General features: G+C 42.8%; 1 protein-coding gene across 1 annotated transcript in view; it reads right to left on the bottom strand.

The window, feature by feature from the left end:
* Nucleotides 1–19,401, bottom strand: part of Adgrv1 (adhesion G protein-coupled receptor V1) — a 532,771-nt gene that overhangs the window by 92,841 nt on the left and 420,529 nt on the right. Inside the window, exon 86 of the mRNA XM_075976408.1 lies at nt 11,169–11,326. Within this exon, the coding sequence (XP_075832523.1) occupies nt 11,169–11,326 (158 nt within the window). The remainder of the gene's footprint in view (nt 1–11,168; nt 11,327–19,401) is intronic.

The following is a 19,401-nucleotide window of genomic DNA, read 5'->3' as shown; positions in this document are numbered from 1 at the left end:
CAGGAAGTCCAGGTGCTATGCACACACTTGACAATATGTTTGATGCCCGGATCTCATAAGATGACAAGAGAGAACCAATTCCCAAGAGTCATTCTCTGGCCTCCGCGTGCACACACCATGGCCTAGATCCTTGCATAAGTACAGTATGCTGTCCCACTTAAAAAAATGAGATAGTGTTCCCCACTCTGCCCTCTTCTGAAACCACCATGAGTGAACTTAGAAGGCAAGAGTGAGCAGAGCTGTATTAATCCACACGTACTAGGAATTATACCGCTTCGAGGCAGCAGCAAGGGTAAGAATGACTCTAGTGTGTGAAGTTCACTGCAAAAGTCGCAGGACTGCCACCATTAGATTATTTCAGTGGCAGGCTCAGCTGGCGTATTAGAATGCTTCAACACAGAATAGAGATAAACAAGAACCAAGGAGCACCAGTCTCAGGACAATGGCAAGAGTCTTAACTGTGAGATGATGGGAGATAGGATCCAGGTGTCATGGACGGAATGTGTCTTCTAGCCCTCGAGTTCACATGCAGTGTGTGGTACCCTAGAGCTGGGTCTCCAGGAGGTAACTATGATGGGGTCAGTGGAGCTCCCACACTGGAGCTATTGCCTTAGAGGGGGAGACACAGGAGGAATCTCTTTATCTCTTTTGTGAGTGCACAGAGGGCCATGGCAAGAGAATGGTCCTCCACATCCAAACCAGCTGGCCCCTTCAGAGTGGACTTGTGTAACTGCGAGGAATAAATGCCTCTTCTCAGGATCTACAGCCCGTGACATCCTCATGGCAGCCAGAGCTGCCCAATCCTCCAGGCATAATCACAGGGAAAGGAAGGGAAGGGAATATATGAGAGACTCTTAGAAAGTATGGTAAAGAAAGGATCTCGTGGTATTATACCAATTACATACTGAACAGTATTAAACTAATAAAAAATAGAACAAATTTCAAGCTCTTAGTATAGTCTAGAGATTATGAAAAACTTACAGATGTTGGCATTTTATCAATCAAACAGTTCCATAAATCAGAACAGTAGCATAGCAGCTTCATCAATTAGAAGAATATGGAGGAAAACTGGGTGTTGCAGTAATAGAACAGAGGGAAAGGTTTTTGTTAAAAATAAAAAAATGAAGCAGTAGATATGAGATACCTTTGAGGTCTTTTAGGGAAAGAGAATGTAGTGGTTATTTTTATGGACATCTTCTAAAACAAAGGTTTACAGATTGGGATTATCAGTGAGAGTTTTGATAGCAAAATGCTAAGGGGTCAGTATAGGTGCTGGCAGCATGGTGGCTCTGCAGATGAGCTTTCTACATCACTGTGGTGACTCTGCAGACGAGCTTTCTACATCACTGCGGTGACTCTGCAGACGAGCTTTCTACATCACTGCGGTGACTCTGCAGACGAGCTTTCTACATCACTGCGGTGACTCTGCAGACGAGCTTTCTACATCACTGTGGTGACTCTGCAGACCTTGTACATCACTGCGGTGACTCTGCAGAGTGTGTACATCACTGCGGTGACTCTGCAGAGTGTGTACATCACTGTGGTGACTCTGCAGACCTTGTACATCACTGTGGTGACTCTGCAGACCTTGTACATCACTGTGGTGACTCTGCAGACCTTGTACATCACTGTGGTGACTCTGCAGACCTTGTACATCACTGCGGTGACTCTGCAGAGTGTGTACATCACTGTGGTGACTCTGCAGACCTTGTACATCACTGTGGTGACTCTGCAGACCTTGTACATCACTGCGGTGACTCTGCAGACCTTGTACATCACTGTGGTGACTCTGCAGACCTTGTACATCACTGTGGTGACTCTGCAGAGTGTATACATCACTGCGGTGACTCTGCAGACCTTGTACATCACTGTGGTGACTCTGCAGAGTGTGTACATCACTGTGGTGACTCTGCAGAGTGTGTACATCACTGCGGTGACTCTGCAGACCTTGTACATCACTGTGGTGACTCTGCAGACCTTGTACATCACTGCGGTGACTCTGCAGACCTTGTACATCACTGCGGTGACTCTGCAGAGTGTATACATCACTGCGGTGACTCTGCAGACCTTGTACATCACTGCGGTGACTCTGCAGACGAGCTTTCTACATCACTGTGGTGACTCTGCAGACGAGCTTTCTACATCACTGTGGTGACTCTGCAGACCTTGTACATCACTGCGGTGACTCTGCAGAGTGTGTACATCACTGTGGTGACTCTGCAGACCTTGTACATCACTGTGGTGACTCTGCAGACCTTGTACATCACTGCGGTGACTCTGCAGACCTTGTACATCACTGTGGTGACTCTGCAGACCTTGTACATCACTGTGGTGACTCTGCAGAGTGTGTACATCACTGTGGTGACTCTGCAGAGTGTGTACATCACTGTGGTGACTCTGCTGAGTGTGTACATCACTGTGGTGACTCTGCAGAGTGTGTACATCACTGTGGTGACTCTGCAGAGTGTATACATCACTGCGGTGACTCTGCAGACCTTGTACATCACTGTGGTGACTCGGCAGAGCTTGCTCACCTGTGCTTCTCATCCCAACTTCATGCAGAACTTTCCCCAGTCTTGCATTGCCTGGATTTTCTTGTCTAACTATAGGGATAATAATAGTTCTCTCATTCATGTAAACTTTGGGATGAAAGCTTTCTCTGTGCATAAATTCTCAGCACAGTGCCTGGTGGGTGATCAATCCTAATGGTAGTGGAGATAATGATAATGATGACCACGAAGTAGAACTTCATGAACTCAGAACTCACACCTGTCGCTTAGAGGCAGGCCCAGTCCATTCACTACTCTTGCATGCTTTATGAAGTCCGTGCAACCAGAATATATATCCATTTGGTTATCTGATGGTGAGCTACCTTTGTTAGTCACCAATGAGTAAGTGAGAGTGGGGAAGAGATGGATAAATAAAGATACCCTGAGGTAAAGATATTCAGGCAAAAGCACAGTGGGGAGGGAGTGAGGAGTGCATCTGGGAAGAGTTGGAGGAGGACTAAACCCTTCCTGGGAATCTCTCAAAACACTAACAAAAATTGTTTAGTTGACTAATAAAAAGATATTCAGGAACTTGAGTTCTAGAAAGGCCTAGTCCCCTAGTCCCTCTTTCTTGGTTACAAGTATAAATTGGGGATTTGGGCAGAATTTTAAATGTCAACCCTTTTATTTTGTAAGTATAGGGGATCGCTGAGACTATCATTCTAGGAAGCTTTGCTTGCTTGTTTATGGTGCTGTGAATTCAACCTAGGGCCTGTGATAGCAAGCAAGCTACAGTGGAGGTATACCTAACCCTGTTCTAGCAGTTTTTAGTGATTAATGTCAAATTCCAAGAGCAAAAATGGAAAAGGAAGCATTAACTGCACATCAGATTTTGTGTTCAAAGATTTCTGATTTGAATCTCTGAGGACTGAGGTCATGGAGGAGGAGCATCCATAATGTTTCCTGGAACATTGGGGATTTTCCTCACCGCTACTATCAAAATGTGGGAAGGCTGAGCTGCACTCACAAAGACTCAAGTGAACAGACGTCCATTGTACGATGAAGAGCTCTGGGGTTTTCCATAGCTCTCCAGGCATTGTTTTAATCTTGTTTTAGCAGTAAAACTGGGAGGAGACTGCAAACAAGCATTTCCATGCCAAGGCCAGGGAAAACCTGTTGAGTTGGTTGCTCTGGATCCCAGGCAAGCATCCAGGTACTGTTCAAGACAAGATGACTCTCTTTGCCTTAGTGTAAGCCTCACTGCTGGAGTGATAAAAATAAAAAAATCAGAAGGTATTTTTGAAATTTTTCTTATAAACCATGAATGCTTCTGCAAGTAAAACTTAAAATGGCAGTAATACATATAATTTGAATTAAAAAACATGAGGGTTTTTTTAATCTAATTTTTGCAACTATTTGTAATAAAGCAGCATAAACTTGTTATTTAAAATTAAGTCATTTGTCACACTACTGCAACTGCCCTTGGCAAGGTTTTCTGTTCTGTGTGGCTGGACCCTACAAGATAGCTTCTTCACACTCATCCAGAACCAGGGCTCAGATACACTTTCAGAATCCTGCAAAATGGCTAAACATGTCTCTCCACATGCTGGCTTCCCATTGGCTAGCTTGGTCTTTCTATCCATGTGGTCGTCTCAGGATAACTGAACATACATGTACATGGCGGCTGATATCCAAGGTAAAGGCAGTTAAAGCTGTTAGTCTTCTGACAAGCTGGACCCATTGTGTGGCAGCATCACTTCCATGAGATTAGTGTAAGCAAGACCACAGCCAACCCAGATTTATGGAAGGGAAGGAGAGTCTACCCCTTGCTGATAAAGGAGCTCCCCTGTCTGAGAAGAGGGGAACAAGGAGTCCGCTATCTAGAAGATGGCAATATGGAGTGTTCTGTTTATCAGGAGCTATTTCTTTACTCTTACTCTTTTGGATTTCAGCATGGTTTTTGGAATGCTGATTTTTTTTTAATATTAGTAATAAAAAAGTCATTTAACTTTATTTTTAGTTTTTTGTCATTTAACTTTAAAATGTGATAAAATATTTTACATTCATCACAAGTTTTCAATGATTTCCATCACAGTACTGCAACTTTATCTTAACTATTATTGTTCACTTTCAGGATAATGAGACTGAGCTGTAGGAGGGCTGCTAGCATTCTGCCATAATGATGCTCCCACTCAAGAGAACTAGCCATGGCCATCCAGGGACTTCTAAAACACTTCAGAGTTTCAGTGTGAGTGGCCAAGGGGCTCCAGCCACCATTCCCATCCAAGTGCTAACCACGAGCATGCTTAACCTCTGAGATCAGACCATAGCAGGTGTGTGCAGGCTGGTGTGACCTTAGACCCAAGACACTTGCCCAACTTTGCATCTGTATTAAAGGCTCTGTGGAGAGTTTATGGCAAAAGGACTTGTAATCACCTACTTCCTCTTTTCATTCCAATTAATTTTTCTCTCTGCCCCATGAATCTTTCATCACCTAGGAACTGGCTGATGAGTCAGAAAGCAGTCAGCGACTTCTAAGTATGTCTGAAAGGAAAGACCCATTTAAAACTGCCCGAGAGCAAAACCAAACCTGAAAATTAGAGGCTTTGCTTGAAAAGCTGCTTGAGACACTGGCATTCAGTTTAGTGTACATTTCTGACTCATTCTTGCAGCACATCTCGTCCACTGAGGGAGGAGGAAGCTCAGAGTCCCACAGAGAACCACTGACCTTCGAGAGTTAGGTTCACACAGGTCAACTACAGGGCCCCTAAGGCCACGCTGCTAGGCTGTTCCTGGCCAGCTCAGGAGGAAAGGGATAGAAGATGATTATCTGCTGTTCCCAGGGCATTTCACTTCCTGAGAGCTCTCCCCCACCTTCCCTTTAGATTTCACTGAGTTTACTTGAAAGCAGCTTGAAATTAAGAGATGTCAGAAACAAAAGAAGTCACCCAAAGTGTCAGATGTGAGGAACTGATTCGCAAATACAAGTTGTTGGGGAAGCCTTTCCTTTTTTCGGGTTAGCTATTCCATGAAGGAAGTGATTGGGCAGTGCTAAGACTGTAGAAGACTACAGGCCAAACGAAATGATCTGACCCTTCAGTTATGCAAATATACCTGACGCTGGTATTAACTATATGATGCAGGGGAAATACAGTTAAACTCTTAGCTGTCTGAGTTACCTTAGGAGGTAGTACTGCCTTTGCATGTTAAAATTGTAGTGGGCTGTGCTGGGCCTCCTGGAGCGTGACTACATACACTCATCTCCGGCAGGCAGTGTCCAGGACGGTGCGAAAAGCACCAGCTGCTTGGAGAAAGAGATGAGGGTGCCAGGTTTTGTGTTGTCTTTGAAACTTAGGTTTTCAGGAAATTGCATATTTGCTCACACCATAGACTTGCAAGTCCTGAGTGGGACTTGTCTATTTACAGTAAGAGTACAGAATATCAGAAGCAAGGAAAAGATGTTCACAATCCGGATTTCCAAACTACAGACACATACATGTTCAAATGATCTTAGTATTTTGAGAATACAATGATTTTCAGTAAGCCTCTTAGCTCTTTTAAATAGATTTATTTCATGTGTATTTATACCTATTCCATAAGATTCTGAAGCTTTATCTCTTCAGATTGTGCCATTTGTGGTTCCTCTATTCCTATCTTCCATTGGTGGGCCTATCCTTATGTATCCTCAGCCTGTTTTGTATTTTCTCTTCATTTGTTTTTTCTTTGTGACACTGGAGCTTTCCTTTAGGATCTATGCATGAGCTCTGACCTCTCTGCTGTGTTCAGAGTTATCTCAATACTCATATAGTTACCATATAGGTAATGTACTATTCCTTATTTCTGAAATGTCACATTTGCATTCCCTATTGATTGATTGATTGATTGTGTTTAAGTACTCCCATGACTATCATCTTTCACATCAGAAGATCTAGGTACTAAATAAGTTCTTCTCTGCAGGGTGCCTAGTCTTAGGACTCAACCCTGCCTAATAAAAACAGACAATAAGTAAACAAATGGATGTGGGTTGATTATTAAAAAATATAAATCCCATATTTGAAGAAAGGTCAAGTAGGCTGCTGTGATCCCCGCACATAGGAGGTGGAGACAGAAGGATCATTTGAGTTTGAGACCAGCCTGAGCCACATAGAGGGAAACCCATCTCAAACAAATAAAGAATAACCAACAGACAGATCACCACAGCCATAATGGAAAACATTTTTTTTTCCCGCAGGTCAGTTAATACAGTCACCTTATGCCAAGCAAGTCTTCTCCTACACTACGCCCCAGAAGAACTAGATGAAGACACTCATCAATGCCACAACCTACACATGCTGTGGGACAAAACTCTTGTCCACTATAAGGATTTGTCACTTGCATTAGTGTAATAAAATGCTCTTTGGCAAGTAGCCAGGCAGGAAGTATAGGTGGGCTGACCAGATTAGGAGAATTCTGGGAAGAGGAAAGGTGGAGACGCAGTTGCTAGCCAGACACCGATGTAGCAAGATGAGAATGCCTTACTGAGAAGAGGTACCAATTAGTGTGGCTAAACATAGATAAGAATTATGGATTAATTTAAGTTGTAAGAGATAGTTAGTAATAAGCCTGAGCATAGGTCAAAGAGTTTATAATTAATATTAAGCCTCTGAGTGGTTATTTTAAAAGTCGTTATGTGACCAGGCGGAAACCTCCAGTTACATACACATACATGTGTGTTCATACTAGTACTATTTATATTTGCCTCGAAGAGAAATCAGCCCAAATGTCCCTCAACCGATAGGAAAACTTACTAGAAAGTCCTTATGATAGACCATTGTTTGGCAGTAAAAAGGTACTAGATACTGTTACGTCTGGAGCATAGCCCCAGCCCCTGGCATCCATCCCAGATCCTGGCCTGGGAGTTGCATTAGTATGGACTCCAAATCCCAGCATGGTCCTGACCCCTCCCCAGAGGTCAGGACCACTCCCACAGTGTATTTAAGTGGGCTCCCAGGGGAGAAACATGTGGGTCCGGGTTTGCATGTGCTCTCCACTTTCCTGTCTCCCTGCCATGTGCTTGGCCACCTGAGAGTGCCATACTTAATAAGACAATGGTCATTTTAATTTGGTTTGATTTGACCTAATGGGATTTCTTTGCACCGGCGGAGCCGCCCCTCCCTTCTTAATTTTTTCTTAACAGGCATAATAAAAATGCTTGTGTGATGATATGGATGAACTTGGAGTACATTATGCTAAGCTAAGAAGTATTACATGCAGGGCCATGTGTTCTAGAACCCTACTGTATGAAATGTACAGACGACATCAAGACTGATGGGGAGCAGGCTGCTGAGTGGGTACTTGCTGCGCAGGAAGGTGGGAGGACAGGCGTATCTAGTGTCGAGGGTGAGGCTTCTCACAGGGCCACGAAGACGTTCTAAAGTTAAACTGCGGTGCAGTCCCACAATGGTATAAGCATGCTAACCCTCATAAAACTGGACAACTTGAACAGAGGAACTTGCGGCAAATGAACCGTGCTCAGTAACACTTTCCAGAATAAACAGGTAAACTGGAAAGGGGATTTGCTGAGTGGTTGCAGGGTCCTAATGTGCTTTTCACTGCTTCCAGTCTCTCAGGGTCCTCAATGCACCCATTTGAAACTCTTCTAGGCCTCTCCATTGGAGCAGATTCATGAGTTAAATTCCCCATTTGTTAACTTTTAAGGTCTATGCGTGTTAGTTTTCCTTCTGCTTTTGAATAGAAAACATTTGCTCCTTTACTCTATTTTCTTCAACCTTTTCCACAGAAATGGTTCTGCTGCTGACTCCCCTAAACAGTCCTGTGGCTTTCAGAGCCCTCAGAGAGTATTTCCATGCCCTGGTCCTTCATTTTCCACGGGGACATTATGGCTACTTGGATATTGTCTCTGACTCCGAAGAGCTTGGCCCTGGTATGTAATGAAACGTGATTGTCTTCTTGGGTTGACATATTGCTGCTTTCCCACGCATCTTTCATGAAAGATCCATCGTCTGTAACTTCCCCTTGTGGGTTAGAATCTCCCAGGGTCCACTTTACCACCTGAGCAGATGAGAGTTTGCATCCACATCTTTTGGTCTCAGGAAATACTAAGGTTTGGGCTCAGATGACCATTTTATGCTTCTGTTCTGTTTCTGAGTCACAAAGATACATTTATCTCATTTTTAATATTCTTTGATTAATATGTTATCTTTAGCTACTATCTATATTGAGTAGAGTAATAAGGTAAAACACTAATTTACAGTGCCACTTTAATTGGATATTTTAAAGGTCAGCACGATCCAATTTTAACAAGAAGATTGAAGCGAAGTACTAAATGCTCCAGATTAGAGTAGGAAAAAATTGCTTTTTTTAAAGATTTGCAATATATGGAGCACATTACATTAAGTGGAATGACAGTGGGTTTCAAATGCACGATTAAAGAGTAAAGAGCAAATTCGAACACAGTTCTGAGACTCACAGAAGACAAGGGCATGGAACAATGAGTGCTAATTATACACTATTTTTAATGAAGTATGGACAGACAAATCAACAAGACAAATCATTTCGATTCCACCTTTGTTGATGCAGCAGCACCTATTCTTGTGATGTATTACATGGGGTACCCACTACTAGAGTTAGAGGGTTTATACTACCTTAATAATTTTCATTTCTTCAATTATTTAAGGATACCAACCATGTTCTTGCTATCCAAGTAAAGAACCCAGGGATGTATAAATGAACCTTGAGTATTCCTTGTTCTCAAGGAATATTTGTATAAAGTTAACCATACAAAGCTGAACAAGGCATAGACCCATGCTTTGACAAGGGCTGTGGTAACTACACAAATGAGGACAGTCAAGGAACAGGGAAGGACTTATTTCCATTCACAATGATGCTGCTAAGAGGTGATCCCAGAGTGTCACAGAGGAAGTGAGGTGCTGAAGGGTCTCGGGTTTCTATCAGGGAATGGAACAACAGAGAAAAAGAGGTGCCGAAGGGTCTCGGGTTTCTATAAGAAATGAAGCAAGACTGAGAGAAACTAACTTGAGTTTACACCATCCTAATTTGGATTTGGGGTTACTTTCAGACTTAGTGAAGATTCTGGGGGTGTGATTAACCACATCTATCTCTCATCTCATTCATCCAGAAGCACTCATCTCATTGAGCAGGATTCCTGACAGCCCAAAATACAGCTGCATCTGCTAATTTACGGAAAAGAAAGGAGACTGGCGTGGTCTGGATGGAGGGTGAGTAGCACTCATTTACGGGTGAGCAGTGAGTTACGGGGACTCTTGTAGACTACACAGACTGAACTTTTGTTTTGGGCACTGAGGAAACTCAACCTCAAAAAACTGGAGAGTGAAATATTTGTTGCGTAGTTTTGAAGTACGGGCATCTGAGTCGCTGAAATGGAAAAAAAATATGAGACTAGATAAAAATAAATTGATCAGAAAGATGTAAGGAGCCCAGACATGAAACAATAACTTTTCAGATTAGATTGTCATTAGAAATAGGGGAATCAAGAGCCTGGAGGTGGTTGTACACACCTAGAATCTCAGCACTAAGGAGGCAGAGGCAGGTGGATCTCTGTGAATTTGAGGGCAGCCTCATCTACAAAGCAAGTTCCAGGACAGCCAGAGCTATTACACAGAGAAACCCTGTCTTCAAAAACAAACCAACAAAAAATATGAGGGAATCAGAAACGCCATAAATGTTTTGCTTTAGAACGGCTGCATAAAGCCACGCTTCTGTTAGTGTTTCCTTGTAGAGTGGGCCTCTAGTCGATACAACTGAGACAGGACATCTGCCATCATATTCAGTGCACGGGGATCTGGGGTCTAATCAGCAGAGCACAAGTCTAAGGTGTACTGGGGAGACAGGTCTTCAGAGGATTAGCTGGCTCCGTTAGGTCTTCATATGATGTTAGATTTGCAGAATCACAAATGTTAAAAACACAGTGTTTAAGTAACTGCTTCTGTCTGTAGGTGTGTGCTTATTGTTCCTATTTAAGGAAGTTCCTAGGAAAGCCTATTCTAAGGACAACAAAAAGAAAATCCGACCATAAAAACCTGTGCAGAGCATGATTCAAAGGGAAAAAGTGAGCTACAGGAAAAGCCAGTTTGAGCTGGAAAGATTTGCACTCTAACCAGACATGTGTAGCCACTTACGAGGCTGTCTGGTCACGCGTGTTTGAAAGCGTTGTCGGAGTGATCAGAAAGCCTCAGGCAAAGTCCAGAGCTCTAGAGCACCCGGAGGTTCGCTTGATTGACTCTCAAGTCTCCGAATTGGCAGGAAGTGAAATGACTTCACAGGTTGAATGCAGGTTGTTATTGCCTAAGTTGGGGAAAGCCTGGGAAGCGATTCCCGAAGCCAGTGACTCACCGGCCTGAATGCTGACACATTAAGGGAAACTGGAAGCAGCAATAAAACTCCCAGGCCCCTAGGATGAGTACTGCCAGGAAGAACCAAGCAGTAGACACCAAGGCTTAGCTTAAATCAAGGCTTCAGCGCTGAAAGCTGAACCTAATTACACCCTTCTCTTTCATTTAAAATCAAATCAAAACAAAACAACAACAACAAACCCAGAAGACAGAACTCTCCATGGCTTTTCCTCCCCCGCCCCCCCCCCCCCCCCCCCCCGCTTGAGGAGTTCACATTTCTAAAATGCAAAAATAGTTCTTTCCTAACCTGCTGCATTTGTCCGTCCTCTGAAGACATCATCATAACCTTTCCACTGTGGCTTTAGCTGGTAGGCATGGATGAACACCACAAATACCACCACGAGGCACATGAGAGGAACAAGAGCAGCCGTGAAGAGAGCAGCATAGATATTTGGAATGAAGCACCTGGAAGAGAGCGGGCAAGCATTAGCTCAGATAAACACAAGGTAAAGATATACATCCATACTTCCTCTTCTCATCGCTTCGCCCCAGCTCTGTGACTGGAGATGCTGGCGAAAGTCAGTGTCGCCTTAACAAATTAAAGCTGTCATAGAGAAGAGGAGACACAGGTCTCCCTATGCGTCACTGAAGAGGCTCTGAGAAAATGAGACAGTTCCAAATAAGTTTGCCAAACGAATCTGCCATTGGCATCCTCTAAACTTCAGATCCAGAGAGCGTGCCTGTCACTGTACAGGCTGTGTGGGGAGGCATAGAGCCAGTGTATCTCGCCTTCAGACTAACAGTGGTATTCAGGTCTACATTTTGACCAACAGATTTAGGAATATTTAGCCTTTTCACGACTTCATTTATCTTTAAAATAAAATTTGCAACAGTATCCACAATAGAAGTCAGCTATGAAAATTAACTGAATTAGTTTGCTACGCAGCTAGAAAATTTTTAAGAAACAACATTTATCTTCTTTTTACTAGCTCCATCTTCCTAGACAACTCCTGAGAAGCATGCTGGGGATATGGGGGGTGGGGAGATGGTTCAGGTGGAACACTGTTTTCTATCTTTGATCCTGAGAATGCACAGAAAGGCTAGATATGGTGGAATGTGCTTGCAGTCCCAACCCTGCAGAGAAGGAGACAGGCAGACCCCCTAGGGCTTGTTGGCTAGCCAGCCTATCCTAATTGGCAAGATGTAAGCCAAGCCAGCCTATCCTAATCAGCAAGATGCAAGTCAAGTTAGCCTAGCCTATGGCACGTTGCTAGCCAAGCCAGCCTATCCTAATTGGCATGCTGTAAGCCAAGCCAGCCTAGCCTATGGCACACTGAAAGCCAAATCAGCCTAGCCTATGGCATGATGGTAACCAAGCCAACCTATCCTAATCATCACGCTGCTAGCCAAGCCAGCCTAGCCTAAGGCACACATAGCAAGCCAAGCCAGCCTAGCCTATGGCATGCTCCTAACCAAGCCAGCCTAGCCTATGGCATGCTGCTAGCCAAGCCAGCCTAGCCTATGGCATGCTGCTAGCCAAGCCAGCCTAGCCTATGGCATGCTGCTAACCAAGCCAGCCTAGCCTATGGCATGCTGCTAGCCAACAGGAGAGGCTTTCTCAGAGAAGATGGTCTTGAAGAAGAGCACTCAAGGAGGCCACTGGTTTCCGCATGTGCACACTCCTCACATACTGCTTGCTACAAGTTTGAGGATTTTTCCACCTTGGCATGACACTGTTTGGTTTTTGAACGTTTCTTTTGTTATTTCTCAGCTGCACTTCTATAGAGTAGCAGTTTCCTGTGAGATGAAACCTTTCATCTTGGAGGAACATTTCTTAAGACGTTAAAAATGTGTCTCTTTTATTTTACCCAGTTTCCTTTTTTTTTGATGTACAATATTTTTAAAACTATGTTATATTATAGCCATAGTAAACTTTGAAGAAAAGTCGAGGAAAAATACATTTAAAAGGAAATCTGAAAATACAAAATCTAGATAGTTAGATTTTGTAAATGCTCATTCTTGCAGCTGGAGAAAACCATCTCTACCAAAAGTTTAAAGGAAAAGGCTTGGGAGATGGTTCAGTAATTGGAAAAATATACTTTGCTTCAGAAAACAGAGGACCCATATTTGGTTCCCAGCATCCTTGCTGGGCTGCTCACAATCACCTCTAATACAAGCTCCAGGGGATAAATGTCCTCTTCTGACACAAACTAAAGTTATCTGAGAAGAGGGACCTCAAATGAGAAAATGCCTCCATCCTATTGTTTGTAGGAAGTATGTAGGGCATTTTCTCGACTAATTACTTATGTGGGTTGTGCCACACCTCACCAGGTGGTCCTGGGTTAAGGAAGAAAGCTGTTGAGCAAGCATTGGGAGCAAGTCAGTGAGCTCATTTTCCATGGTCTCTGCTCCAGTTCCTGCATCTAGGTTTCTGCCTGGAGTTTCCTTCCTGACTTCTGCTCATGAAGGGATATAACCTGCAAGATGAAATTGATGTAGGTGGGTCTTCTATCTATATGTTACTTTCATTGGTCAAATAAAGAGACTGCCTTGGCCTTTGATAGGACAGCAGCTTAGATAGGTAGAGTAGACAGAACAGAATGCTGGGAGGAAGGCAACGAGTCAGACACCATGATTCTCCGACATGATATGGATGCAGGTTAGGATCCTTCCCGGTAAGCCACCATCTTTTGGTGCTACACAGATTACTAGATATGGGTTAAAGCAAGATGTGAGAATTAGCCAATAAAAGGCTGGAACAAATGGGCCAGGCAGTGTTTAAAGGAATACAGTTTCTGTGTAATAATTTCGGATAAAGATAGCTGGGAGCCGCTCCTATCACTACATGAAATAAACGCTTTCCTCTCCAGGTTTCTTTGGCTCATGGCAGCAACAGAAATCAAGCTAAAAAATCCCCCACACAATCATATACATAATTAAAAATAAAAATAAATCTAAAAAATAAATAATCATAGAGTTTAAACTAATCAACATTGTTAAGAGCCTTACTCAAGTGAGGTAAGTGCTTGCCTTTGGTGAAGGGAGGTGGATAGTGTCACACTGGATAAACATGTGCAAAGGGAATGGTCTTGAAATCTTGTAGCCCTCAGGTATAGTGGGCAGCAGAAAGAGCTGCCAGTCAGATGTCAGAGGACCACAGCACTCCTCCTTAAAAGTTGAGGCCCATGTTGACTGTGTGGGTGATGAACACGGGCCACTATCAGGAGCCTGCCATCATGACAGGTCATGTGGGAGCAGATTCTGAGGAGACAGAAAGGAAAAACTTTAGGACTGTGCCCTTTTTGATCCTGTAGCTGAATGGACCCAAAGTCACAAGAGGAAGAAGACAGCAAAGGGGAGTCTTGGAGCAGTGACACTTGGGGAAGTCTTTGTGCTACGGACACACCCAGTGACCTCTGGCCCTCTGGAGGTCCACTTTGCCTGTGGACCAATGAAACAAGGTGTTTGTTGTTTTCTGGGCATCTGTTTTTAAGAATTAAGAAATTCTTATGAAATTTTGCAGATAAAGAACTAAGTATACCCGTTGGCTGCTACAGTAGAATGTGGGTGTCAGAGTGTATTCCCCACCTGCCAATGCCATGGCATTCTGTATGGAATATGCCTAGGTAACATCACAGTAGATTTAATAATTATACCCAAATTCAACTGTGATAACATTTTTTCAAGTAAAAAGAAAGGTAGTGCAACCCTTGTAGGTGGTGTCCTTCATCAGTATCGGAATCCTCCAGTGTCATCTGTCACTCACGGGAAAGGCAGTTCCTAGCTGTTGGACATCCATGTTATAAAAATCAGAAGATAACAAAACCGCTGCTTTCAGTACAGAAATGTGTTCAATATCAAACCTGTAATGTTTGCTTGTTTGATTTACTCATCAGTCTTTGACCCAGATGAAATTGGGCTGACTGTATAAAGCTAGGTTCAGAAGGATTCTGGCTTTGTGTTATCCAAATGAAATTCTTAAAGAAGGAAATTCATTATTCTGACATTCTTCCACAAACGCAGCGGTTTTTGAAACATACCCTAAAATTTGTCTTGTTTACTTCCATTTAGTGGTTAATGTTAATTTGAGTAAGGCCCTTAACTATGTCAGCTTAGTTTAAACTCTATTATTATTTATTTTAAAGATTTATTTTTATTTTTACTTATGTATGTGTATGGATTAGGAAGTCCAGAGATACTTCTGACACATAAACATTTGCAAATGAAGCAGGGTATAAGATAAATACCAATGGAAATGACAGACAGGACCTGCCACTCACGACACAGCCTATGGAAGAGACTGGGGAAGGCTAATCCCAAATTATAACATAGTCCTGATTTCTTGTTTTAAGGTTTCATTTAACTTTTTTTTTAAAGCATTATTGTTAGGCCAAAATTATCTCAGAGCCTGTGCCTCGAGGCCTGTAGGACAGAGAAAAGCCTGGCTCGAGTTTGAAGGATAGTTTCAAAGCTACTGAGGCGGGATGAGACAGCAAAATCTAGACAGACGCCCCTCCAGCCAGAGGGAGGGCTTGGCTGTCTCTCACTGGCTGGAGGTAACCCCATGTCACACGATGTCACTTAACTTATATAAGCTGATGCTCACAGTAATAAACTGAGGTCCTGCTTTGACTTGACTCTGTATCATGTCTGATTGTCCTGCTTCATGGGGCTGCAGAAGGGACAGATAGCATACTCACCTTTCCCTGGGAAATAAGGCTAAGGCCTGGTACATTTTTCAAATTTTCTGTGCAAAATTATATGAATGGAGTTTTTAAGAAAAATTTTTGTAAGAAAAATTATAACATATATTTTTAAAGGGCCAAAGATAAATGAACTATATTCTGTTCTTTAAAAAAACAGTCTGCTGACCAGAATTGCGCCCATGCTAAAGAAATAATAACTAAATCTGGTAGCTCTGAGTATTTGCTAACAAGAAAGCAGTAGGACACGTGTGGATGTGGTGGCAGAATACTGTCTGAACTAAGCTAGGAACAGCTTCTGGAGAGAGTGGGAGGGAGGCTAAGGAGACTGAGAGCCATGCATATATCAGGGCAGCTGATTAACATGCTGGCAACTACTACATTAATAGATCTGGCAGAACCTGGGAAAACAGATGAAGGCCATGTGGGCTTCAGTCCTTAAAAAGGGCTGGCAAAGTGTGCTTTTAGAATCCCCAGCTCCCCAGCTCCCAAAGACTCTGGTGGCTGTCTTTCTTGGGGCTCTGGGCATGCTTCTAGGTTTGAGGTCTTTTAGTCACTTTACTATTTTGCTTTTCCCATTTAAACTTTCCATGTTCTTCCCCCTTTATTCTTAGACAGGGCCGGTGCTTCCTGTCAGGAGACCACACAAAACAAGTCCTTGCATGCCATTAGTTTCAGATCCTCCTCTTCCAAGTGCCCCCTCATCATTCACAAGGCCTGAGATCATTTTCCCGTTTAGTGAGGTTGTCAACTCCACCAATCAGCAGCTCTTTATGTTTCTGAAATGTTTTTACCTGTGCCACCTAACTCAATTTTTACAAAATGTATGTATGTGTCATGGGTCTTTGTTGTTTCCTTCTGTATGATGTCAGCTGAGGCAGGGGCTCAGTAGCATCTAGAAGAAAACATACTCTGCTTAGTGGCATTGACCTCACTGGGATGGCCAGAGGGAACTCACTGTTCTTAAGACTGTGGTTTGAGTTCACTGAAATTATATTTTATCGAACAAGCTGACCCCGGCCACCTGGGGAACATGAAGACATCCAGCTGGCTGACATCTGGGTCACAGCTGGGCTACATAGGTAATGAAACAGGATGTAGGAGATGTAAGAGTAATAAGTGTTTGTCTCCAAAGTACTTCTGAGTACTTCACGGCATGTCAGTGATTTGCGCAGGTTCCTGTGCTGACTCCTTGGGTATCAATCAGGACGCCTTGAGACGGTGTCCATCGCAAAGGCCAACCTGCTGTCTCCACCATCTTTCCTTCCTGAACTCACATCAAAGCCTCACTGTTCTGGGAAGTAATGGAGATGCCCTGTCTCTTTCATCCTATAAATCTACAGAAGGTATAATAAACCCAGAAGAAGGATAGTCAGTATTCAATATGGATAAATAGTTACCTCTACTGAAAACTTTCCTACTTTGTATAGAAAATTTCTGCTCTCTTGCTTTGTCAGGTGAAGAACAAAGACGTTCTCCACCATGTAGCTGCATATCAATTATAAAAAAAAATCCAAGTCAATACTTAAGTTCTCCATATTTCTCTACTTTTGTGGCCAGCTTACTTTCTTTCCAAAGATGATGCTTTTATCTTGCACACCTGTGGATTTATGCATATATTAATGTGGATGAATCATTTCCCAGACCATCAGAAATGACAAAGAATGGTAAATGATAAAAACACTATAAAGATGTTACTTTTTTATTCTATCCCATATTTAACCCTTGAAAAAGGAATACATTTATGAAGGCCCAAAGTTAGGAGAAATAATAGTTTGGATTTAAGTAGCTGTCAGGAAGGAAAATATATTACTCTGGCTTTCTGTTGCAAAGCACACAGCAATTTTCATAATCAACTTAATTCTAAGATATACTTTACTTAATGTTTAAGCCTTATTTATTTTGGGTGTTATTTTGTTTTTCTTTCTGTTTTGTTTTTTGAGATAGGATATCCCTATTAATCTTTGACTGATTGGCACTCAATAAGCAGACCAGCCTGGCCTCAAACTCCCAAAGATCTATCTGCCTTTGCTCCTGAGTGATGAGATTAAAGTCATGCATCACCACAGGTGGCCATTGGGGTTTTTCTGGGACAGAGTTTGACTCTGTGGACCACACTGGTTGTAATTCACTGTGCCGTAAGTATATGATCCTCCTTTTTAACCCTCCTCAGTGCTGCAATTACATGTGTCTATCCCCATAGCTTGCACAAAGTTTAACTTCTCAACCAAAATAATCTTAGGATTATATTTCAGATAAGCCTTACATAGTGAAATTGGCCACTGGTATAATGTATGGACTTCAGAGGGTAGAGGAGAATGAAGTACTTAAACTGAAATAGAGATTGTTTCAAATGTTAGCTAGCCAGTGCCATTGATAGTAGTCACTGCTATCTGCAAGACTGGATACTGTAGGATATTGTATCCATACATGAATTAGACACAAAACAGCATCATAACCTTACTAGCTGTATTGCATATATGAGGGAAATGCCACCCACGTTATACAGGTCAAATGGTCTGTAGCAATAATAGGCTCACTATTTCTTGTGAAGTTTGAAAATTAGTTACAAGTTGCAATAAAGATAGTGATAAATATACCACTTCTCATTTAAGGACAGGAACCATTTTTGTTTTCTTGTTCTGCAGAAAGCTTTGTACAGTTCGGCCCTTGTTTGTGTCTTAGCACTCTTTGAAAGCCATTCACTTAAAACCATGTGGGGAGAAGTCTGTATTTCCTGTCTGCTCAGCTCATTAAAGCCTACCCAGCTATCACCCAGGCCCAGAGCCAGGGCTATGAGTCGGCCTACCCAACATCCACCATATCTATGAACTGATGGAGCTTGTGAAGGGAATGGACCTATGAATCCAAAGCTGCAGGATCTCCACAGCACAGGACACCAACAGGATATTCAAGGAGCCCCAGTGAGACATTATCATCACTGTTGAGCCAGACCAATGACTGTGTCAATGAACACTTGCAAGGAAAGATGAAAGGGTAGACTAGGAGTCTCAACGGGCCACACTACAGCTTCCATTATAAGATTTCTTTTTCTGTTTTTGTTTTGTTCTGCTTGGCTTTTGATTTTTTTTAAAGTTTGTTTTGTTCATGGGGTGAGGTTGCAGGGGCAGAATAAAGACTCAAGGGGATGGGGAGATAAGTGAGATCAGGATGCATGATGTGAAATCCACAAAGAATCAATAAAAGGGAAGAAAAAAGTTCAACTAATATGTCAGTATCAACCACATACTAGGAATATTGCTGGCAATGGGAGGGCCCATAAAGCTGGCTAAGTTATGATCCATCAAGGGGCAATAACCACAACAGAAGCACAGCGCTTCTGAACGTAGTCTCATCCACCAACAGGATCAGCACCAACTGGAAATTTGTGAAACATGCCAACACTCGACCCACACAGAGCTCCTGAGTCAACTCGTTTTCACAAGGTCCCCAGGTGTGTCTTCTCTCCTCTCTCTTTCCATATATAGAGAGATAGGTGTGGACATAGATAGAAAAAAAGTTTGAGAAGTATTTTTCTAGTACACCCTCCTGGTGTAGGTGGTCCTTCTGTTTGTGTGTTGCTTTCATTGGTTAATGAATAAAGAAACTGCCTTGGCCTAGTTGATAAGGCAGAACTTCGGTAGGCGGGAAAGATGGAACTAAATCCTGGGAGGAAGAAAGGCAGAGTAAAAGAGACACCATGGAGCTGCCAGAGACAGACGTGCCAAATCTTTCCTGGTAGGCCACTGTCACATGGTGGTACACAGATTAAACTGGGTTAAACTGAGATGTAAGAGTTAGCCAATAAGAAGCTAGAGCTAATGGGCCAAGCAGTGT

The sequence above is a fragment of the Microtus pennsylvanicus genome, chromosome 6 (genome assembly GCF_037038515.1).
Source record: "Microtus pennsylvanicus isolate mMicPen1 chromosome 6, mMicPen1.hap1, whole genome shotgun sequence".
Taxonomy (NCBI): Eukaryota; Metazoa; Chordata; class Mammalia; order Rodentia; family Cricetidae; genus Microtus; species Microtus pennsylvanicus.
This window is presented reverse-complemented; position numbering and strand designations above follow the sequence as displayed.